Source organism: Hemitrygon akajei, chromosome 3 (assembly GCF_048418815.1).
Source record: "Hemitrygon akajei chromosome 3, sHemAka1.3, whole genome shotgun sequence".
NCBI lineage: Eukaryota > Metazoa > Chordata > Chondrichthyes > Myliobatiformes > Dasyatidae > Hemitrygon > Hemitrygon akajei.
In genome coordinates, this window is record NC_133126.1 from 28687051 (window position 1) to 28711945 (window position 24895).

The following is a 24895-nucleotide window of genomic DNA, read 5'->3' on the forward strand; positions in this document are numbered from 1 at the left end:
AATAGAACCTTGCCTGTGTCTTTTCTTAAAAAGCGATTCTCACTCCCATACCCAGGCTACTAACTCCACCTCTCCATACCAAACCCTCAGCTCTCCACTCTAGCACAAGCTCACTGTTGCAATAATCACTCTTACCCCTTCCCTTCTCACTTGCCCAAACCTCTCTCCGGTGCCCCCTCTCCTATCCCATTCCTCCTTCTTCAGCCCTTTACCTCATCCATCTATCACCTCCTGGCTTCCCACTCATCCCCCTCATCCGCAGCATACCTAAATACTACTATGGAAGTGGTAATCATGGATAAATGTTCACTTTTCAAGTGGTTTGACTTTAAATTAGTTTTAAACGTGACCTGCCAGCTTGTATTCCTTCCTCTCCCCTCAGCTTCTTATTCTGGCCTTTTCCCCCATCCCTTTCAATCATGATAAAGGGTCTCAGTCCAAAACGTCAACTGTTTATTCGTCTCCATGTATGCTGCCTGTTTGTTGAGCTCCTCCAGCATTCTGCGTGTGTTGCTCTGAATTTCCAGCACCTGCTGAATCTCTTGTGTCCAGGATGGCTAACCCACCTGACAATTAGCTGATTAGCCAATCTATTATCAACTAACAATGTACAAATGTGCCCCCTTTGGGGTCCTGATGAGTTGAAAATCACCAGCAAGCCCTGAGACTGATCTGTTTTAAACTCCTCTGTCTCTCGTGCCCAGTCCCGGCTCCCAATAAATGGGAGAGTACAGTGCAGTTCAGGCCACTGGGCCTACAACGAGATGTAAGGGAAAGCTCTTCACACAGAGGGTGGGTCTGTACGGAATGAGCTGCCAGAGGAAGTGGACGAGGTGGGTACATTGACACCGTTCAAAAGACATTGGGACACCTACATAGATAGGAAAGGTTTTGAAGGATATGGGCCAGAATCAGGTTTATTATCATCATCTTACATGATGTGAAATTTGTTGTGTCCCAGTTGCAAATACTATAAATCTCAAACTAAATAAATAGTACAAAAATGGGAATAATAAGATGCTGATGAAAGGTCTCGGCCTGAAACATTGACTGTTTATTCTCCTCCATAGATCCTGATCTACTGAGTTCCTCCAGCATTTTGTGTGTGTTGTATCGTGAGGTAGTGTTCACTGTTCATGCAGAAGCCTGGTACCACGGGGAAGGAGCTGTTTCTGGATTTATTGAGTGAGGGACTGGCCTGGGCGGGCATCTTGGACAAGTTGGGCCAGTGGGTATCTTGGTTGGCATAGGCAGGTTGGGCAAAGGCTTGTTTGCTGTGACCAGGGACTGACGGGAGTCCGAACTCCAACTGAAAGTATGAAGTGAATGCCAGAGGGAAGTTTGTTACACAGAGAGTGGTGAGTGTGTGGAACAGCCTGCCAGGAGTGGTGGTAGAGCCAGATACATTAGGGGCATTTAAAGAGACTCTTAGAGAGACAATTGGATAGTAGAAAAATGGAGGGCTATGTGGGAGGAAAGGGTTAGATTGAAACTGGAGTAGGTTAAAAAGTCAGCACAACAGCCAAAGGGCCAGTACTTTGCTGTACCATTCTATGTCCTACATTCTAAATCGCCCCAGGCATTTGCTACTCCATTATACAGGCAGAGAACTCCCCAGCTTAATTGTTATAGAGCATGGAAACAGGCCCTTTGGCCCAACACGTTCCTGCTAACTGTGTCAGCCAGCAAGCTGATCCCATCCACCCACGTTTGGCCCAGAGGCCTCAAAAGCTCTCCTATCCATGTGCCTATCTGGATGGCTTTTAAATGTTGGTAATGTGCCCACCCCGACCACTGTTTCTGGCATCTCATTCCAAAACTGCATCACTATTTGCATGAAGCTGCTCCCAGGGTCCCTTTTAAATCTCCCGTGTGATCGGGCTCCAGTCTAGTTCATCCACATAGCGTGTGATTCAGTGTAAGTGCTCACCTGTCATGAAACTAGGTCTGTGGTTTGCCCAGGCACGCACAGGCAGAACTGACACATTCATACAACTGACTCTGGAAATTCCAACCATGTCTTTCAGTTCTCTGAATCAAAGCTAAATTTCCCCTCCCCACCCCACCCCACAGCTGAGTCAGGCTCTCCCCCCGCAACCCCCTCAGCACAGCTGAGTGATCACTGCAGTGTGAGTCCTTGTATGAAAGAACAGTAGAGATGTTGGAGGAACCTAGCCAGGTGGACCACCCCTGTGGAAGGAAAAATCAGAGAACGTTTCAGCTGAGAGACCCAAAGTACAAATCCATAATTCCTTGAAAGTGGTTAGGGTGGTAAAGGGAACTTTTAACACATAGGCCTTCATAAATCAGACCACAAAGGCACCCAGCCCAAAACATTGCCTTTTTATTCTTTTCAATTGATGCTACCTGATCTGCTGGGCACCATCTATGGAAAGGAATAGAGTCAATCTTGCAATGATGGGGTCACACCATCACAGGGTCAGTCTCACAGTGAAGGGTCACAACATCCAGGGGTAGGTTTCACAGTGACAGAGTCGCAACATTGAGGGGTTAATCTCACGATGACAGATCACACCATCACAATCACGCTGTCTGAAGTTAAAGCTCGAAGTTTGGACACAGCCAGTTCATTTACATCTTTAATAGGTCAGTGGCTCCTGATTGGTGGAAGGGCCCAGCCCCACTGATGACATCACTACTTTCCCACGGCATCATTGATAATACAAAACCAGAGGGTGGAAGTAACAGAGTAGTGAGAGGCTTTTGGATCCTGAAGTTGGAAACCGAGCCAACTACTTCCCACCTTTTGTCTGGATCCATACATTTTTCCTCTTAAAATCCCTGAGGTCATCCAATCACAGCCCCTCAAAGATTTCCAAGCAGATTCCCTGAGAATTTCCCTGAGAAATTATCCAATTGAAGTTCCTGATAGGTCATCCTATCACAATCCCTGAGAACATCCCTGAAACAGACCCTGAGAGATTGTCCAATCACATTCCTTGAGAGATTGCCCAATCATGTTCCTGGAGATATCAATCAACCACATTCCTTGAGAAATTATTCAATTGTATTCCTTGGGATGTGAAACATCCACATTATTTAAGAGATCATTCAGTAACAGTCCATGGGAGATATTTCAATGACATTCCTCGAGAGATCATTGAATCATAATCCCTGTGAGACTGTGCAATCACATTTTCAATGGTGAATTAGTCCAGTCAAAGTTGCCAAGGAATGATCCAATCACAGTCCATGAAAGGTGATCCAATCACAATCTCTGAGAGATGATACAATCACAGTGTTGGATGACGATCCAATCTAACCCTGACAGATCATCTCAACAGATCCCAATCTTCCCTCTGCTTTGGTTCTCGCTAGTATAACACATGATCACAATGTTCACTAACACTCTTCTGATATTCACCTCAAATTACCGTATGTCAGTTCACTTGATCAAACGGATTCCAGCAACATTTGTGTTTGTACAATTGCTGATGATTATCAGAGCTGGTAAAGCTTATACAGAGGATTAAGCAATCTTAGGCAGGGACAGCATAGGCCAGATACAGAGTGAAGTTCCCTCTACACTATCCCATCACACACTCCCACTGTCAGACACAAAGTCCCTTTACCGGTACCGTCCCATCGCACACTCCTGGGGTAATATACAGAGTTAAGCTCCCTCTACACTGTCACATCACACACACTTGGGGTCAGACACAAACTGAAACTCCCTCTACACTGTCCCATTACACACTCTCACAGTCAGACACAGACTGAAAGTCCCTCTACACTGTCCCATCACATACTCCCAGGGTAAGGTCAGTACAGTTGGATGCTGCCCCAATCTCTCCTGATGACATATTCCCACCCCACCCGCCCCCACTTTCCTGCTTGGGAACCCAGTTTCCAGGAAGGATAACTGTCTCCTGGAGGTGTGCCCACATCTGCTGCCCTTCCATTCTCAGGCCAGATCTTGGCATCTACCATGTCTCTGCCAGATCTCAGGATGCCTGGTGATTGAAATCTCTGCAGAAATCTTCCCTGGCATCTGGCAAGACTCTGGTCCACCCACCCTCGAGTGGAAAAAGCCGGCCAGCTGAGACGCAGGTGGAGTCCACCAATGTTCCGTATGCCTGAGGACCCCGAGCTGTTCAGTTCAAGCTGGTCACCTCCTCCCTCCGAGAGATGGAGACCCGAGAGCTTGGGCCGTTCCTGAAGGTGTAGCTGTCAGTCCCACTTTCCTGCGGGACGGGAAGGCAGACGAGGATGCGGAGGTCCCGCCTCAGCTCCTGCCTCACACTCTCAGAGGAGAGCATGTAGAGGAAGGGGTTGACGGCACTGTTGACCGTGCAGAGGCAGAGGAACGCCGTGGATGCTGTGTAGATCTTCTGCTCGAAACTGCAGCTGTCTGGATACATGGAGAACGCTATGGCCCGGCTCAGGAGGATAATGTGGTAGGGGGTGAAGCAGATGAGGAAGATCAGGATCACGGCCAAGGCGAGGTACTTCACCTTGGCTTTCTGAGCCAGGTTGAGGCAGGAGCTGGACTGGATGCGGCGGAAGATGAGGACGTTGCTCCCGACCAAGATACAGAGGGGAATACAGAACCCCACGCAAAAGCGGGCATAATTGAACTTCGCTACCAGGGGTGGCATAGGAAATGTCTCGAAGCAGGAGTCATTCTTCTTCTGGGTACTCTGCACACCGGACAGAATGAAGACCGGGGTGTGGATGGCCATGACCATCAACCAGACGATGACACAGACTAACACGGCCGTCCGCCGGCGCCGGCGCCACTGGGCCTCGATGGGGTAGAGAACCACGAGGCAGCGGTCGACGGAAATGCAACAGAGCAGGAGGATACTGATGTAGAGGTTGTTGAAGAATATGTAGCCGGTAATCTTGCAGGAAAACTGGCTCTGGTGCCACTTGTTCAAGTTCTGGACGTAGGTGATCCAGTTCGGGATGGTGCAGAGGTAAGCCAGGTCCGAGAGCGAGAGGGTGAAGAGGTACACGGAGAGTATGTTCTTCCGTCGGATCTTCAGTGTGCTCAGGATCAGGGTCAGCAGGTTGGCTGGGAAGCCAAAGACCATCACCAGGCTGTAGACGGTGGTGAGAGGGATACTGGAGTTGCTGTAGGTCATGTTGCAGGACTCCACCCCATTCTCGGTGGTGTTGCTCATGGCAACAGGCTCCCCGTCAGCAAACAGTACGTTCGCCCCAACCTGGAAGAAGAGGAAGATGGGGGGGGGTGAAAAAAGGCAGAGGGCATGTTCCTGCTCAACACCGACCCCCAAACCTCACACCACCACCCACCAGATATCCCCGCTGCCGCATATCAGATTCCCCCATCACCACCCATTAGATTTCCCCACCACCACCACCCACCAGATTCCCCCACCACCACCCACCAGATTCCCCCACCACCACCCACCAGATTCCCCCATCACCACCCATTAGATTTCCCCACCACCACCACCCACCAGATTCCCCCACCACCACCCATCAGATTCCCCCATCACCACCACCCCTCCACCAGATTCCCCCATCACTACCACCCACTGGAATTCCCCAGAGGAGGGTGTTGTAGACCAAAGGGATGCAGAGGAAAGTGAGACTGAGAGCTGAACCTTCAGGAACAGCCCAGGCTCACAGTATACAAGTATAAGGTAAGAGGTGAGAATGACGGGTGGCTCAACATAATTACATAAGATCATGAGGGTATAGATAATGAGTTCTGTCACAGACTTTTCCCCAGGGTAGAGGAGGCTAAAACCAAAGGAGCAAGGTTTGTAAGAGACCTGAGAGACAACATCTTCACACAGAGGGTGGTGGGAATGTGGAACTAGCTGTCAGGGAAGGGTACAACCACAGAGGCATTCAGACAGTTAGGAAAGGTTAAACAGCAGCAAGTGCTGGCAGATGGGACTTGCCCAGGTAGACAACCTCGTCAGCATGGACCAGCAGGGCCAAAGGGCTTGTCTCCTTGCTCTGTGTCTGTGAGTAGGGTCAGAGAAGCTAAGGCAACTTAACTTGAGACAAGGCGATGAGGCGTAGGTGGAGAAGAGAGTCAGAGACCTCGTCCCAGAATGGAAGTGGCTAATACGAGAGGGTATAGTTTTAAGGTGATTTATAGGGGGATGTCAGAAGTAGTTTTTTCTCATGGAGAGTGGTGGGTGTCTGGAATGCCTTGCCAGCGGTGATGGTAGAGGTGGATCTGTTCACTGTGTTTACAAGACTCTCAGACAGGCAGGTGGATGACGGACAAACAGAGATCTGTGTCAGAGGGAAGGGTTAGATTCGTTAATGGGTTGGCCCAACATTATGGCCAATGGCCTTGAACTGTGCTGAAATGCTCTATGTTCTAAAATAGTATTAACACTGAAAATGGAAACTGCCGGGAAAATTCAGCAGATCAGGCTGTATTTGTGAGCAGAAAAACAGTCAGTGTGGGGCCCTTCATTAGACAAGAAAAAGACAGAGTAAGAGTTTAATTAGAAAAGTAAGTTCCACCCTAGAGTGCAAACAGAGGAAATGGTCTGTGTCATGTACTCAGTGTAATGTAATGTTCAGATTTCTTAACTTCCTGTACACCTTTCATGAAGCTGTAGTGTGGGTGGTGCAGAGCGTTCTGACTGGCTGCATCACACCCAGGTATGGAGGCTCCAATGCACGGGGTTGCTCCAGGCTGCAGAGGGTTGTAGACTCAACCAGTACCATCACTGGCACAACCCTCCCACCACCGAGGACATCTTACAAAGCCTCAGCATCACCTCTTTGCTCGTATATTCTAGTCTTCAGGAAATGAATGCGAATGTTGAGGTGGTGCCTCAAGAAGTCGGCATCCATCACGAAGGATCCTCAACGTGCAGGACACGCCCTCTTCTCACTCCTACCATCAGGAGCCTGAAGACCCACACTCCATGATTCCGGAGGAGATTCCTGCCCTCCGCCATCAGATTTCTGAATGGACAATGAACCCGTGGATCCTTTTATTTTGCGCTGTTAATTTATTTCTGGAATTTATAGTAATGTTTATGTCGATGAATTGCCCCTGCTGCCACAGAACAACAATCACCAGCACTGGGAAGGAAGGGGGGCAGAAGCCAGAGTAAGCAGGCGGCGGTGGGGGAGGAGTACAAGCTGGCAGGTGATAGGTGAGACCAGGTGAGGGGGAAGGTGGGTGGCAAAGGGGAATAGGGGCTGGGGTACCAACTTTAACCCTGCTGCTTTTGACCAGACCTCTTGTGTGCTAACATAGATTCTTGAACTCTCAGTCCACCTGGTCATGTCCCGTGTACCTTATTTTCTGCCTGCACTGCACTTCCTCTGCAACTCCAACACCTCATTCATCATTGTTTGCCCTTGGACCACCTCTATGTGTTGATGTGATGAAACGAGCTATGTGGATGGTGTGCAAAACAAAGTTCTTCACTGTACCTCATGTGACAATAATAAATAATTTCTGAATCAGAATCAAGTTTATGTAGCAATATTTCATCAGCATTCATCTTTACAGTAGCCATCCCCCTCTGTGGCCATTTCTCCTTCTCAGTCTGTATTGAAGTAGGGTCAGACTGCACATGGAACACAGATTGGGACAGCACAGGAACGAGCCCTTCAGCCCCACAATGTCTGCATCAACATGATGCCAAGTTAAACTAAGTCTCTTCTGCCAGCACATTCCCTCCATTCGCTGCAGATTCATGTGTCTGCCTAACACCCCCTATTGTATCTGCGTCCAGCATCACCCCTGGCAGTCCACTGCGGGTTCCTACCACTCTCTTGCCCAGCACGTCTCCTTTGAACTTTACCCCTCGCACCTCAAAGATTAGCTTTATTTGCTGTACAGACATACATTTAAATGTGTTCTCTGTGTCAATGAGCGACACAGTCTGAGGATGAGCTGGGGGCAGCCTGCAAGTGTCGAGGTGCTTCTGTCACCAACGTAGCGTGTCCACAACTGACTAACCCTAACAGTGCATCTTTGGGCTGTGGGAGGAAACCGGAGCATCCGGAGGAAACCCATGCGGTCAATGTGAAAACGTACAGACTTTCAGAGACTGAAGGAATTGAACCACGATTGCTGGTGTGGTGAAGTGTTATGTTAGCCACTTGTCACCTTAAATGCATGTCCTCTGGTTTCTGACATTTTGACCCAGTCTACCCTTTCTGTGCTTCTGTTTGTTTTATAAACTTCTTTCTGGTCTCCCTGCAATAATACTTACACAATTCTCATTCTGACACTTAAAATCTCTGCCCTCGCTTCCCCCTCTCCAAGTTTTTTGACCCAACTTAGGTGAAGTGGATTCTTCCTATGTACTCTCTCAAGACCCCCTCATGAAATTACACAACATGACTAAATCTCTCTTCCTGCAAGAGGAAGCTCCTCCAACTGATATGAGTCATAGAGTCACGGTTACACAGCATGAAAGCAGGCCCCGGCACCCATCGCGTCCATACCTACCTGAGAGAGGCCTATTTGCCTGTGTTTGGCCCACACCCCTTGACATCATTCTTATCCACCTGCGTGTCCAAATTCCTTTTGAACGTTGGAATTGGTCCCACCTGCTCCGGCAGCTCGCCCCATAAACCCACCACTCTCTATGCAAAGAAGCTGCCTCTCAAGTCCCCTTTAAATCTTTCCCCTCTCGCCTTAGCCTCTTAGATTCCCCATCTCTAGGGAAAAGGGACTATTACCATTCACTTCACGTACACACCTCATGATTTTGTAAGGTCACCCCTTAGCCTCCATCTTCTCCAGAGAAAACGGTCCCAGCCTGTCCAGTTTATAAATCAAGCCTTGCTGTCCTGACAGCAAGTGTGCCAAACTCCACCTTCACCACCCTGTCTATCTACGTCACCACTTTGAGAGATCCATGTACCTCTAGTCCTACAACACTCCCAGGGCCCCGCCATTGCTACAGACTTCCACCTATCCCCTCCCCCACCCACCAACCTTCCCCTCTACCTAGTTTCACCTATCACCTGTCAGCTTGTACTCCTTCCCCTTCTTAATGTGGCTTCTTCCCCCTTCCTTTCCAGTCCTGATTACCTCAGCCCTCCGAGTTCCTTCTGCTGTGTGTGTGTGCAAGAGGACATGCGTCTAACGTGAAAGAGAGTGGGTATAGGTTAAAGGAGATGTGTGGGGTGGTGCCAGGGGGTGGTGCTGGAAGCAGATACTGCAGAGGTGTTGGACAGTCACTTTATCATGAAGGGAATGGAGAAATAAGGATCATGCGTGGACAGAAGGGATTTAATTTAATCTGACGTTGTGTTCAGCACAGATATCATTGGCTGAAAGCATAAGCCATGAGACATGGGAGCAGAATTAGGCCATTCAGCCATTCCATCGTGGCTGATTTATTATCCCTCTCAACCCATTCTCCTGCCTTCTCTCTGAAATATTTGACATCCTTACTAATCAAGAGCCTATCCCCAATGATTTGGCCTCCATAGTTGTCTGTGGCAAAGAATTCCACAGATTCACCACCCCCTGATGAAGAAATTCCCATTATCCCTGTTCTAAAGGGATGTTCTTCTAATCTGAGGCTGTGCCTTCTGGTCCTAGCTCTCCCACTATTGGAAACATCCTCTTCACATCCACTCTATCTAGGCTTTTCAATAGTTTCAAGGAGATACCCCCTCATTCTTCTAAACTCAGGGCTATCAGATGCTCCTTGGAAGGGTCTGTTCCTGTGTGGTATTGTTCTATGTTCTATGACATCCGCACTAAATGAAATTAACACATTCTGCAGCTGATTTTCTGAGTGAGAGTGTTGTGACTCAGACCTTAAAAAGAAACCTCAAAAAAGAAAACCAGAGGCCAGTGAGCTTTGCATCAAGAGGGACTATTGGGGAAAATTTCTAAAGGATGGGAGTTACGTACACTTGGAAAAGCAGGGGCTGATGGGAAGGATTCGGCATGGTTTGGTGCTGGGGAACTCCTGTCTGACTGGTCCAATGTAAGTAATTTACTGAGGAAGTAACTGAATCGCTGAAGACAAGGTGTTTCTGCTGACTTCAGCAAAGTCACGCACGGTAGGGTTGGGTTGCCAGGAGCAAGTTCTTGAGGGATGTTTTACTGACTGGAAGAATGTAAAATGAGGGGGCATACGTTCAAAGAAAGTACGGGTGAGATGTCAGAGATAAGTTTTTTTTACACAGAGAGTGGTGGTGTGTGGAATATTAAGAAACAGTAAGAACGTTAAGACATGTGGATGATGGAAAAATGGAGAGCTATGTGGGAGGGAAAGGTCAGATTGATCTTTGTGATCTGAGCAGCCTGTACTCTGATGTGATGTTCCATGTTCTATCTTCCATGTAACAAGCGGTGAATCACAGGGATCGGTGCTGGGATCATTGTTGTTTGTGGTACACAGTATATAGATGAGTTGGATGAGAATGTATCTGGTATGTTTAGTAAGTTTGCAGCTGATACAGAATTCGGTGAACCGGTAGATGGTGAAGTAGGTTATGAAAGGATAGTGGGATACAGATCGACCGGAAGGTGGACCCACCCCAACCCCACATTCTCCCTCACCAATTTTTACCAATGCATCTTGGAAAGCATTCTCTCTTATCTGAAGGCTTTTGCTCTGTCTCAGACCACAATGTATTCTGCATTCTGTTGTTGTGGTATGTCAAATTATCGGGTGAACGAGTAGTCTTTGGGGTACTGCAAGTCTGTGTCTTTATTGATGTTTTGCTGCACGCTCGAGCTTGGTGGGGGGGCGATGCTTTTTGCTGGAGAGGGGGTGGCTCCCTTGCTGCTGCTTATGTGTGGGAGGGAGGGGAGCTGGTGGGGGGCTTTGGGGTTCTAACATTTAACTGCCATTCATTCTTTGGGGCACTCCTCTGTTTTCGTGGATGTTTGCGAAGAAAAAGCATCTCGGGATGTATATTGTATACATTTCCCTGACATTAAATGTACCTTTGAAACGTATTGAAACCGCAGAGTTGTGGACACATCATGGAAACCAGCCTCCCTCCCCTCCATGGACTCTACCTATGGTTCTCGCTGCCTCCGTAATCAAAAACCGCACCCAGCCCGGACGTTCTCACCCGCCTCTCCTATCAGGCAGATGATACAAAAGGCTGAGAGCACGTACCACCAGGCTCAGAGACAGGTTTGATCCACTGTTATATGATTATTGAATGGTCTCCTAGTCAAGTTGGATCCTTGACCTCACAATCGACTTTGTTCTGACTTTGCACCATGTTGTCTGCCTGCACTGCACTTTCTTGGCAACTAACACTACATTTTATTCTTCATTCTGTTATTTTACCTTCTACTACCTCAATACAAGTTGTAAAGAAATGATCAGTATGGATGGTATGCAAAACAAAGCTTTAACATAACTTCCCAAATCCTGTACTCAAAACTTTGATTCATGATATATGAAGTGCCCATAGCTTTCTTTATAACCCTATCTACCCGTGACACCGTTTTCAAGGAAGTATTAACCTGTACTCCCGAATTCCTCTGTTCTACCAGACCTCTCAGTGCCTTAACATTCGCTATGTAGTCCTACCCTGGTTTGTCCTCCCAGATTGCAACGCATCATATATTAAATTCCATCTGCCATTTTAAGTGCCATCTTAATGAAGGAGAACACACTATATCTCTTGAAAACTCTATCAACATGCACAGCAACTTTGAGGGATCTATGGACTATGAATATTCCACCAAGAATCCTGCCATTAACCCTGCATTCTGCCTTTAAGTTTGACCTTCTGTTAATCACTTAACAGTTCACCGGGTTGAACTCTATCTGCCACTCTTCAGCCCAGTTCTGCATCTTGTCAATGTCCTGCTGTGACCTAAACAGTCTTTCACACTGTCCACAACTCCACCAATTTTAGTATTATCTGCAAACCTACTAACCCACTGTTCCACCTACCTTTCTGAAGTCTGCTGCACAGTCTGTTCTCCCTGTGACCACGAGCCTTTCTTCTGGGTGCCCTGATGTTCTCCCACGAATGGGTTAGGGTTAGTAAGATGTGGGCATGCTACGTTGGCACCAGAAGCACGCTGACCCTTCCGGCTGTGTTGGTTGTTGATGCAGAACAATACATTTCACTATATGTTTTGATGTTTCAATGTACATGTGACAAATAATCTTTAATCTTTAAGGACTCAATATTTTATTGCGATTACTGTAGATCATTAGTATCCAGGAGCTTCACAGTTACATTGCAAGGATTCATTATTTTAACTGTATTCTAGGAACCTATCTGATCATAACATCATCTTTAAGAGTTTGTAATTTAAATCAGTATACTAATGGCTCTACCGCATTAGGAGTTTGACTTTGAATGTCGCCAAAATCTCTTGGAATTTTTTACCGATGTATGGCGGAGAACCGTCTGGTGTGCAGGATCAGAAGAGACTGCAGAAGGTTGTAGTGTCAGCCAGTCAGTCACGGTCACAACCCTCCTCTGCATCAAGGACATCCTTAGGAGGTGGTGCTCGAGAAGGTGGCATCCATCACGAAGGACCCTCACTGGTTGGGGCATGCCATCTTCTCATCACTACGTTCAAGGAGGAGGTACGGGAGCCTGACGCCTCCCAGTTTAAGAACAGCTTCTACCCCTCCATCAGATTTCTGAACAGACCGTGAGCCCATCAACACTGCTCGTTCCTGTTTTGCACTATTCATTTATTGTAACTTGGAGTGGTATTTTTTATCTCTTGCACCCTATTGCTGCCACAAGACAACAAATTTCATGACGTATATCAGTGATACAAACCTGAGTCCGATTCTTATTCGGGTAACTGCATCAATAACTTGGATTTTTGCCTCGGGTCACCTGTACGTCATGCTGCTGTTTTTTGACGACAACATAATCATACACTCACTTCTAATCAAAAAGCTCTGAAACCTGGGTCCCTGTACCACCCTCTGCAATAGGAGCCTTGATTTCCCCACCAGGAGATTAGAGTCTTCATGGATCAGAAAGAACATCTCCTCCTCACTGACTCTGGCACATCTCAAGGATGCTTGCTTATCCCACTGCTCTACTTTCTCTACACCCACAACTGTGTGGCTAGGCACAGCTCAAAAGCCATCTATAAATTTACCAATGACACAGCTATTGGTAGAATTTCAGATGGTGACGAGGAAGCGTTCAGGAGTGAGATGGGTCAGCTGACCGAGCAGTGTCGCAGCAACAACAATGAGGAACACACAGCAGTCCTCATCGAGGGATCTGCAGTGGAAAGAGTGAGCAGTTTCAAGTTCCTGGGTGTCAACATCTCTTACCTATCCCAGGCCCAACACACTGATACAATTACAAAGAAGGCACAACAGCAGCTATATTTCATTAGGAGTTTGAGGGGAATTGATATGTCACCAAAGACACTTGCAGGTTTCTACAGACGTACAGTGAAGAGCATTCTAACTGGTATGGAGGGGTAACTGCACGGGATCGGAAAAAGCTGCAGGAAGTTTTAAACTCAGCCAGCTCTGTCATGGGCACCAGCCTCCCCTGCAACAAGGAAACCTCCAAAAGGCGGCATCCATTATTAATGGCCCCCTTCACCAAGGACGTGCCCTCTTCCCATTGCTACTATCGAGGAGGTGGTACAGGAGCCTGAAGGCACACACTCAACTTTTCATTTACAGCTTCTTCCCCTCCACCATCAGATTTCAGAATAGACAAGTGGGATCTCCCAGCGGCCGCCCACTTTAATTCCACTTCCCATTCCTGTTGTGACGAGGCCACACTTAGGTTGGAAGAACAACACTTTAAATTCAGTTTGAGTAGTCTCCAACCGGAAGAACAACCATTTCTCAAACTTCCTGTAATGTTGCCCAAACCCCACCCACCCATCCTCCATTTCCTATCCCCTTTTCACTCTCTCACTTCATCTCTCTATTCAACTTCCCAGCTCTTTACTTCCTCCCTCCCCCTCCAGGTTCTACCCATCACCTGCTGTTTCTCTCTCCCCTCCCACCACCTTTTAAATCTTCTCCTCAGCTTTTTCCCCCAGTCCTGCCAAAGGGTCTCGGCCCAAAATGTCGACTGTACTTTTTTCCATAGATGCTGTCTGGCCTGCTGAGTTCCTCCAGCATTTTGTGTGAGTTGCTTGGATTTCCAGCATCTGCCAGTGTTATTAAACCTGATTCTAATTCTGAGTATTTCTCAGTTTTATTGTAGTTACATCACTACAAACCAATAGTCTTGCAGTGAGGTCTTTAGGAGCAATTATTACCGTCAGTATATCATTAGGACTCAATATTTTTATTGTAATTAAGGTCTAGAGTTCCCATAATTATTTCATTAGTAACAAGTGTTTCTGTTATTACATCATTAGTACCACCACTACAATGATATCGTTAAGACTAATAGTTTCATAATGACATTGTTAGAAACCACTTCACGGTATTACATCGTCACATCCCAGCGTTATCAGCAAGTAGTAAAGATCTAGTTGTAACTCTCTGCACAATTTAACAGCCCTTCCTCACATCTCCTTCCTGCACACTGTCCTCACTGGTGTCCTGGAGAATTGAGGGCTATGAAGATCTCCCTCTCCCTTCTTCACTTCCCATCTGTCACAATATATGGGAGATGAAGTTAGGTCTGCCCCCGTCCTCTCCCTACCCAGTCACTCTGTTGATCACTTCATTTCTCTCTCTCTCTCTCCCGTCCCTCTCCCCTTCCTCCCCCTCTCTCCCCCTCCCCCTCTCCCCTTCCCCCTCTCTCTCCTCTCTTTACCCCCTCTCTTTGCCCTCTCTCCCCTCTTCTCCCCCTCTCTCCTCCCTTCTCTTCTCCCCCTCTCCTCTCCCCTCTCCCCCCCCTCTCTCCCCTCCCCCTCTCCCCTTCCCTTCTCTCTCCCCTCTTCTCCCCCTCTCTCCTCCCCTCTCTTCTCCCCCTCTCCTCTCCCCTCTCTTCTCTCCCTCTCCTCTCCCCTCTCTCCCCCTCTCTCCCCTCCCCCTCTCCCCTTCCCCTCTCTTCCCCTCTCTTCTCCCCTCCTCTCTCCCCACTCCCCTCTCTCTTCCACCCTCTCTTTCCCCTCCTCTCTCTCCCCCTCCTCTCTCTCCCCCTCCTCTCTCCCCCCTCCTCTCTCCCCCCCTCCTCTCTCATATTCATGACCTATCTATTTTTCTTTCCCTGTTCCTCACCCCCTAGAGATCCTAGAAGAAGTCGGCATGGAGACTACTTACTAATAATTAGTTTGATCCGCAATGTTGTGCTGGACTAATTAAACGAGCAATTAAAAGCCTAACTGAAGTAATCGCTTCTGCCTAAACTTGGTCCAAGTCCCTCGTTCGCTGCATACTCATGTGCCTGTGTAAGAGTTTCTTTCAGTAAACGCCTCAATTCCATCTGCCTTCCCCACCCGTCAGCGCATTCCTGACTCTCACCTCTCACTGTGTAAAAAAACTTGCCCATGACTCTCCTTTGAACTTACCCCTCTCGTCACTGAAACTTATTCTCTCTCTTTCCCATTCCTTCCTAGCCTCTCTGCTACCTACCATCCACTACACGTGCCCCATTTGCAGCCCGACTCTCTCAGCCCTTGCTTAGCCTGCTCCGCTTTGGAACTGAGATCCACCTGCAATAAATCACCCGGTTCGGAATCCTGAACCAGTTCCATGAAATTAAATCAAGTTAAAAAAACAGAAGAACACCAACCTTTTGGAAAGGCTCCCTGTGTGAGCTTGATAGGAAGTCACCCGGCGACTGGCTGTGTTCAGTGCGAGCGTGTCTCTGTACAGCCTACAGGATGTGACAGCTCAGTTGACTTCTCTCTCAGTACCCAGCTACTGACATTGCCACCGACACGAAGTGCGTAAAAACTAACACCAAGGCACCACACTCAAGAGGAGAAGTCGAACCCACACACTTTTTATTAATAAACTTCTGGAGCAACTTAGCAGGTCAAGCAGCAAGTCATGAGGGTTTGGGCACAGTCGAATTATTTTAGTACATAAAAATAATTATTACTCATAATAAAAAAATTTACAAGAATAAACTTTTCCATTCTTTTCATTCATAGTCAATGCTTTCCGAACTGTTCTATTGCTTTCCTGCACATCAGTCCCACTGTTGCCCCTCATGTGGCCCCCTAAGGTGGTACGCTCCTGGTGAGGGGCTTCCCCACCCAGTCCAGTCCCTCTCTCTCTAGCAGCGGAGGATCCCTACACTGTGGCCCTCCCCTACCGAGCTCCTGAGCTGGCTGCTTCGAGCTTCAGTGTGTCTCTCAGCACCAACTCCTGCAGCCTGGAAGCTGCCAGTCAGCAGCGTTCCTCCACCGACATCTTGGTGTGCTAATTTCGGGCAAACTGGCATCTGGGGAGAGTGACGAGAACGTGGAGAAAATAGGTTAGATACTAGAGGGCGCAGCTTTAAGGTAAGGGGAGCCCTCAGCTCGAAACATCAACTGTTTATTCCTCACAATCGATTTTTGTCTGAGCTGCTGAGTTCTGTGGGTTTTGCTCTGGATTTCCAGCATCTGTAGAATCTCAGGTATGTCTAACGTTTAAAGGAGATGTGTGGGGCAAATGTGCTTTCTTTTACACAGAGAGTAAATGATGTCTAGAGCGGGCTTTTAGGGGAGCTGGTGGAGGCAAATATGGTGGCGACAATTTACAGGCTCTTAGACACATGAACAGCATTGAATGGAAGGATGTGGATCATTAATAGGCAGATATATTTTACTTAATTTGGCAGCATGGCCAGCAGAGACACTATTGAGGACTAGAATAGAAAATCAAGCATGAAAATCTGAGACTTTGTAGGTATTAGTCAGAACACAGTTGCAATATTGTGAGCCGTTTTGGCCCCATTTCTGGCAGTGGAAAGTGTCCTGAGGAGGTTTATGAGAATGACCGCAGGAATGAAAGGGTTAATCGATGAGCAGAGTTTTCTTGCTCTGTTCGTGTACTCGCTGGAGTTTAATGAGGAGTTTAATGGAGTTTAATGAGGTGGAAGATCTTGAGAAACCTATCCAATCTGGAAAGGCCTGGATAGTGTGGATATAGGGAGAACGTTTCCAATATTGAGAGAGTCTAGAATCATGGGACACAGCTGCATGATAGAAGGACGTCCCTTTAGAACAGAGATGAGACGGAATTTTGTTATCCAGGGGATGGTGAATCTGTGGAACTCATTGTCTCAGATGGTTGTGGAGATGAAGTCATTGGCTATATTTAAAAAGAAGGGTGATAGGTTCTTGATTAGGAAGGGCATCAAAAGCAAAGGGGAGAAGGTGGAAGAACTAGGATTAGAGAGAGAATAAATCAGTCATGATCGAGTGGTGGACCAGGCTTGATGGGTTTTATTTGTCACAAGTACATCGAAACATACAGTGATATGTGTTGCTGGCATCTACGACCAATGCAGTCCTTGGTTGGTGTGGGGGCAGCCTACAAGTGTCACCACACTTCCAGTGCCAACACATCATGGCCACAACTCACTAATTCTAACCCCGTACATTTTTGGAATGTGCGAGGAAACCAATATGGTCACGGGGAGAATGCACAAAATCTGTACGGACAACAGTGGGAATTGAACCCAGATCACTGGCGCTGTAAAGTCATCTGTGACAACGAATTCCACAGATTATGACTAAAGAAATTCCCCCTCAGCTCTGCTCTAAAGGGACGTCCTTCTATCTTGAGGCTGTGCCCTCTGGGCCTAAACTCCCCCAATATTGGTGGCTTTGATTATGCTGGCTGCTTTACGGAGGCAACGAGACATGTTGACAGACAGACAGTGTACACAACATGTCACTGTAACACTGTTCTCTGCATTCTGTTCTTGTTTTCCCCTTTGTATGGGTGTGGGTCCTTAAGGTAGTCAAAGCTGACTCGAGTAATGGGGATAATCTCCCAGTGCCCATTAAATGCTCCCAATGGCGCGTGTCTCAAAAAGCCTCTGACAACCAAGTCCAGTTCCTGGCCTTCACATGTGGCTTAGGTAACAAACCTGGTGGACCATTTCTCCTGAGAGGAGAACGGGCAAAGGCTGGTTACTGGTGCCTTAAAACCAGTCGCTTCGGGTAAATGGGGCTCGTCGGCTGTGGTTTCCTTCTAGGAGAAGGAAAGCTCTGATTTCAAAACTCTGCTGCTCATGGGTGAGGCTTTGAGAATAAACCTGAGGAAAAATCCAGAGCTGGAGTCCCCACACGGGCTGGCAACTCCTGGAACACAGCTGGTGCCGTACCTTTGGATTCATCAGCTGCTTGGAGAGTGGGAGCCTGCTGCAGGGGCAACAGCTTGCTCTCCATGTTGTACTGTCCTGTCCTGTGTAGACAGCTAGGACACAACATCCATGGTCGAACCCAAGCAACAGAAGGCCTACTACTGTATGGATGTGCAAGTGTATCCTTTCTTAATTATGTATACCACAAATTGGTAAATTTGCTAAATTGGTTTATCATTTTCATATGCCCCAAGGTGTACACCCATCTACACCCCTCCCATCCATGTACTTAAAACTTCACTTAAATGTTGAAATTGAACTCACATCTGCCCCTTCTGCAGGCAGCTTGTTCCACACTTGCACCATTCTGAGTGGAGAAGTTCCCCTTAAACGTTTCACCTTTCACCCTTAACCCATGGCCTCTAGTTCTAGTTTCACCCAACCTCAGTGTAAAATGCCTGTTTGCATTTACCCTATCTATACCCCTCTTAATTTTGTATACCTCTATCAAATCTCCCCTCATTCTCCTACACTCCAAGGAATAAAATCATGCCATTATGTTGCATGCCATCATTTCAAAACATATCACACTGCAGTAATAGAAAGGAAAAATAATAAGAAATTGCAGAATAAGGTGATAGTTACCGAGAAAGTGCAGTGCAGCTAGACAATAAGGTTCAAGGTCATAACAAAGTAGGTTGTGAGGTCAAGGGTCACGTTATCATACTAGGGGACCAATCAATGGTTTTATAACAGCGAGGTAGAAGCAGTCCTTGAACCCAGCGCTACGTGATTTCAGACTTTTGTATCTTCTACCCAGTGGGAGAGGGGACCATTATTTATTTAATAAAGAATAGCTTTGTTTCTTTGTTTATTTGTCACTTGTACATCTAAACATGCGGTGAAATGACAAACACAGTCTGAAGATGTGCTGGGGGGCAGCCCGCAAGTGTCACCATGCTTCTGACACCAACGAAGCCCGCTCGCAACTCACTAACCCTAACCCTGTACGTCGAGGAAACGGGAGCACCTGAAGGAAACCCTGGTGGTCCCAGGGGGCACGTCCTGTGCACAGTCCTGACAGGCAATGGTGGGCATTGAACCCAGATTGCTGGCATTGTAAAGCCAGGGTGGGAGCTGTCTTTGGTTATGCTAGCGGCTTTACAAAGGCAGTAAACCATGTAGTCAGACAACGCACACAAAATGTAACTATAGCACTGTATGCTGCACTCTGCATTGCTGTCCTCTGAGTACTGCCTCAATGTTCTTATGCTTTGAAATGATAGCATACAGAACCAGAGCTGTTCACTGTATCTCAGTGCATGTTGCAACAGGGAACCAACGACCATTTTCACTGGGTTCCATCTGTGGTCTCACCTACAGGTCTCTACTTTCACACAATTACAACACAAGCCAAGAAAGTTCCCCAAAACTGGTTCAAAGATTCATGAGACCGGTTCTGAGGCCAACAAGCTGCTGCATGGGAGACTGGCGTTGTCTGGCTCTGTTTTTCAGGAATTAGAACAATGAGAAGAAATCTCTGTGGAAAAACCCTGCTTGCATTAACCATATCTGTACCCCTCATAATACTGTATGCAACGTAATAAACCTGATTCTAATTCAGATAGCTCTGTCCTGTGGAATGGCCACTGATCATTTATGCATGATACCACCACGAGATAGTCTCCAAAGAACAGCTTAAAGTTTGATTCAGAATCAAGTTATCTCTGACGTATGTCATGACATTTATTGTTTTCCGGCAGCAGTACAGTGCGTTACATTAAAATAATATGTTACAAAATAAATAAATAGCACAAAAGAGGAATAATGAGGTTGTGTTCATCGGCCATTCAGAAACCTGATGGCAGAGGGGAGGTAGCTGTTCCTGAATTGTTGAGTGTGGGTCTTCGGGCTTCTGTCCCTCCTCCCTGATGGTTATTAAGATGAGGGCAAGTCCCAGATGGTGGATGCCGCATTCTTGAGGCATCGCCTTTTGAAGACGTCCTCCATGGTGGGAAGGTGGGTCCCCATGATGGAGCGGGCTGAGTTTACAACCTTCTGCAGCTTTTTCTGATCCTACAGTGGCCCCTCCACACCAGACGGTGATGTAATCAGTCAGAATGTCCCCAGGTTGAGGAGTCTAGGCCTGTGGGTTACCATCACAGAGTAAGGGACAGGCTGCTTAGGACTGAAATGAGGAGAATCTTTTTCAGTCAGAAGGTAGCAAATGTTTGCAATTTTCTTCCCTGGAGTGTTGTGGTAAATAATAATTGGTTTATTTTCACCTCCTCTAGAGTGGAAGCTTTGATGGGTATACCATCAAGACAGGTTGTTCCATTCGTAACTACATCAAGAGAATAATCACAGAATATAGAGTATAGCATTAAAGTCACAGAAAAAGTATAGTGTAGGTAGACAAGTAACATGTAGGGGTCACGACGACATGGACTGAGAGATCAGAGTCCATCTTTATCACACAGAGCTCCATTCAGAAGTTTGGTAACAGCAAGATTGAAGCTGTCCTTGAGCCTGGTGGGACATGCTTTCAGGCTTCTGTATCTTCTGCACAACAGGAGAGGGGAGAAGAGAGAATGCTCGGGTGGGAGTGGACTTTGATTATGTTGGCTGCTTTAATGAGACAGTGAGAAGTGCAGACGGAATCCACGAAGGGGAGTTTGGCTTCATGATGGGACAGGCATCATTCTCTGATTGGGCTTGTTCAAAATATCGATAGATGTCTGGATGTGAAGGGAATTAAGTGACATGGGGAGATTACAGAAAAATGGAGCAGAGGTAAAGAGATTGCTAACCACTACGCTGTCATGCTGTAACCACCAAGTTCAGGCCAGCGGACACAGGTTCTGTTGGTTGTGGGTTGGTGTCAAACTGACAGCCGCTGACGTTGAGGGACAGTGGCACCTGAGCATCGGTCAAACTGAGATGTATATGAAGGAGTGGAATGATGATATGGTGGTGACTTGTACTCTGGTTACCTAGAAGATTTGAGGGCGTGTGCTATAACAAGAGGTTGTACCAAACCAATTGAATTAGTAATCAAATGTCCAACTAAACCAAACCCTTTTGCATACACAATGCCCATAACCTTCCTTTTCCTGCATCTTTGTGCTCCTATCTAAGATCTTTGTGAAGGTGTCTATCATATCTGCTTCCACCACCATCCCTGGCAGCAAACACTGGGCACCCACCACTCTCTGAGAGAAAGGTTTGTCCTGTGCATCTCCTTTAAACTTACCCCCATCACGTGAGATGCATACCCTCTCATATTAGGTATTTTAACCCAAGGAAACGGATACCGTCTGCCTACTCCACCACCAATGCCTCTCGTATCTGATGGACTTCTATCAGATCTCCCCTCAACCTCCACCTCACTGGAGAAATCAACACAACTTTGTCCAACTCCTCGTGTCCTCGGCTGTGAGACTGATAAATACCCTGCCACAGCTGAGGTCTCATCACCAGGACAGCGAGCGGTTTACTGTGCTGCACACCACATCCATTTTGAATTATATATTCTCTTATTTGTGGTAATATCTTGTTCTATGTGCTGTGTGTGATGACTGTGGGGAGAGAGGGTCAGTGGGATTAGTGTGGGGACTGACACTGGGATGTGAGGAGAGAGGGGCAGTGGGATTAGTGTGGGGACTGACACTGGGCTGTGGGGAGAGAGGGTCAGTGGGATTAGTGTGGGGACTGACACTGGGCTGTGAGTGAGTGGGACAGTGGGATTAGTGTGGGGACTGACACTGGGCTGTGGGGAGAGAGGGTCAGTGGGATTAGTGTGGGGACTGACACTGGGCTGTGGGGAGAGAGGGTCAGTGGGATTAGTGTGGGGACTGACACTGGGCTGTGGGGAGAGAGGGTCAGTGGGATTAGTGTGGGGACTGACACTGGGCTGTGGGGAGAGAGGGTCAGTGGGATTAGTGTGGGGACTGACACTGGGCTGTGGAGAGAGAGGGTCAGTGGGATTAGTGTGGGGACTGACACTGGACTGTGGGGAGAGTGGGTCAGTGGGATTAGTGTGGGGACTGACACTGGGCTGTGGGGAGAGAGGGTCAGTGGGATTAGTGTGGGGACTGACACTGGGCTGTGGGGAGAGAGGGTCAGTGGGATTAGTGTGGGGACTGACACTGGGCTGTGGGGAGAGAGGGTCAGTGGGATTAGTGTGGGGACTGACACTGGGCTGTGGGGAGAGAGGGTCAGTGGGATTAGTGTGGGGACTGACACTGGGCTGTGGGGAGAGAGGGTCAGTGGGATTAGTGTGGGGACTGACACTGGGCTGTGGGGAAAGAGGTCAGTGGGATTAGTGTGGGGACTGACACTGGGCTGTGGGGAGAGAGGGTCAGTGGGATTAGTGTGGGGACTGACACTGGGCTGTGGGGAAAGAGGTCAGTGGGATTAGTGTGGGGACTGACACTGGGCTGTGGGGAGAGAGGGTCAGTGGGATTAGTGTGGGGACTGACACTGGACTGTGGGGAGAGAGGGTCAGTGGGATTAGTGTGGGGACTGACACTGGGCTGTGGGGAGAGAGGGTCAGTGGGATTAGTGTGGGGACTGACACTGGGCTGTGGGGAGAGCGGGTCAGTGGGATTAGTGTGGGGACTGACACTGGGCTGTGGGGAGAGAGGGTCGGTGGGATTAGTGTGGGGACTGACTCTGGGCTGTGGGGAGAGAGATGTCAGTGGGATTAGTGTGGGGACTGACACTGGGCTGAGGGGAGAGAGGGTCAGTGGGATTAGTGTGGGGACTGACACTGGGCTGTGGGGAGAGAGGGTCAGTGGGATTAGTGTGGGGACTGACACTGGGCTGAGGGGAGAGAGGGTCAGTGGGATTAGTGTGGGGACTGACACTGGGCTGTGGGGAGAGAGGGTCAGTGGGATTAGTGTGGGGACTGACACTGGGCTGTGGGGAGAACGGGGCAGTGGGATTAGTGTGGAGACTGGCAGTGGGATTAGTGTGGGGACTGACACTGGGCTGTGGAGAGAGAGGGTCAGTGGGATTAGTGTGGGGACTGACACTAGGCTGTGGGGAGAGAGGGTCAGTGGGATTAGTGTGGGGACTGACACTGGGCTGTGGGGAGAGAGGGTCAGTGGGATTAGTGTGGGGACTGACACTGGGCTGTGGGGAGAGAGGGTCAGTGGGATTAGTGTGGGGACTGACACTGGGCTGTGGGGAGAGAAGGTCAGTGGGATTAGTGTGGGGACTGACACTGGGCTGTGGGGAGAGAGGGTCAGTGGGATTAGTGTGGGGACTGACACTGGGCTGTGGGGAAAGAGGTCAGTGGGATTAGTGTGGGGACTGACACTGGGCTGTGGGGAGAGAGGGTCAGTGGGATTAGTGTGGGGACTGACACTGGACTGTGGGGAGAGTGGGTCAGTGGGATTAGTGTGGGGACTGACACTGGGCTGTGGGGAGAGAGGGTCAGTGGGATTAGTGTGGGGACTGACACTGGGCTGTGGGGAAAGAGGTCAGTGGGATTAGTGTGGGGACTGACACTGGGCTGTGGGGAGAGAGGGTCAGTGGGATTAGTGTGGGGACTGACACTGGGCTGTGGGGAGAGAGGGTCAGTGGGATTAGAGTGGGGACTGACACTGGGCTGTGGGGAGAGAGGGTCAGTGGGATTAGTGTGGGGACAGACACTGGGCTGTGGGGAGAGCGGGTCAGTGGGATTAGTGTGGGGACAGACACTGGGCTGTGGGGAGAGCGGGTCAGTGGGATTAGTGTGGGGACTGACACTGGGCTGTGGGGAGAGAGGGTCAGTGGGATTAGTGTGGGGACTGACACAGGGCTGTGGGGAGAGAGAGGTCAGTGGGATTAGTGTGGGGACTGACACTGGGCTGTGGGGAGAGAGGGTCAGTGGGATTAGTGTGGGGACTGACACTGGGCTGTGGGGAGAGAGGGTCGGTGGGATTAGTGTGGGGACTGACTCTGGGCTGTGGGGAGAGAGATGTCAGTGGGATTAGTGTGGGGACTGACACTGGGCTGAGGGGAGAGAGGGTCAGTGGGATTAGTGTGGGGACTGACACTGGGCTGTGAGTGAGTGGGACAGTGGGATTAGTGTGGGGACTGACACTGGGCTGTGGGGAGAGAGGGTCGCTGGGATTAGTGTGGGGACTGACACTGGGCTGAGGGGAGAGAGGGTCAGTGGGATTAGTGTGGGGACTGACACTGGGCTGTGGGGAGAGAGCGGGGCAGTGGGATTAGTGTGGGGACTGACACTGGGCTGTGGAGAGAGAGGGTCGGTGGGATTAGTGTGGGGACTGACACTGGGCTGTGGGGAGAGAGGGTCAGTGGGATTAGTGTGGGGACTGACACTGGGCTGTGGGGAGAGAGGGACAGTGGGATTAGTGTGGGGACTGACTGGGCTGTGGGGAGAGAGGGTCAGTGGGATTAGTGTGGGGACTGACACTGGGCTGTGGGGAGAGAGGGTCAGTGGGATTAGTGTGGGGACTGACACTGGGATGTGGGGAGAGAGGGTCAGTGGGATTAGTGTGGGGACTGACACTGGGCTGTGGGGAGAGAGGGTCAGTGGGATTAGTGTGGGGACTGACACTGGGATGTGGGGAGAGAGGGTCAGTGGGATTAGTGTGGGGACTGACACTGGGATGTGGGGAGAGAGGGTCAGTGGGATTAGTGTGGGGACTGACACTGGGATGTGGGGAGAGAGGGTCAGTGGGATTAGTGTGGGGACTGACACTGGGCTGTGGGGAAAGAGGGTCAGTGGGATTAGTGTGGGGACTGACACTGGGCTGTGGGG

General features: G+C 48.8%; 1 protein-coding gene across 4 annotated transcripts; it reads right to left on the minus strand.

The window, feature by feature from the left end:
- Positions 1 to 2326: 2326 nt before the first annotated feature.
- On the minus strand, positions 2327 to 15686 carry LOC140724801 (probable G-protein coupled receptor 132). Of its 4 annotated transcripts, XM_073039427.1 has the most exons (4): positions 15610 to 15681; positions 11868 to 12011; positions 7266 to 7365; positions 2327 to 5189 (listed from the first exon to the last, which is right to left on the minus strand). In XM_073039427.1, exons 3-4 carry the CDS (start codon positions 7311 to 7313, stop codon positions 4116 to 4118), a joined length of 1122 nt encoding a protein of 373 aa, XP_072895528.1. In that variant the 5' UTR covers positions 7314 to 7365; positions 11868 to 12011; positions 15610 to 15681; the 3' UTR covers positions 2327 to 4115. The 4 variants fall into 4 exon arrangements, with proteins under 4 accessions (XP_072895528.1, XP_072895532.1, XP_072895531.1 ...); XM_073039431.1 differs by lacking the exon at positions 7266 to 7365; XM_073039430.1 differs by lacking the exons at positions 7266 to 7365; positions 11868 to 12011 and having other exon boundaries at positions 15610 to 15686.
- Between the last annotated feature and the right edge of the window lie 9209 nt (positions 15687 to 24895).

Excerpts from the sequence above, each read along its gene's own strand:
- LOC140724801 (XM_073039427.1), bottom strand. The coding sequence starts at position 7,313 with ATGAGGTGTTGGAGTTGCAGAGGAAGTGCAGTGCAGGCAGAAAATAAG. Across the intron at positions 5,190-7,265 it reads CAGTGCAGGCAGAAAATAAG|GTTGGGGCGAACGTACTGTT; the intron begins GTACACGGGACA and ends CTCTTCTTCCAG.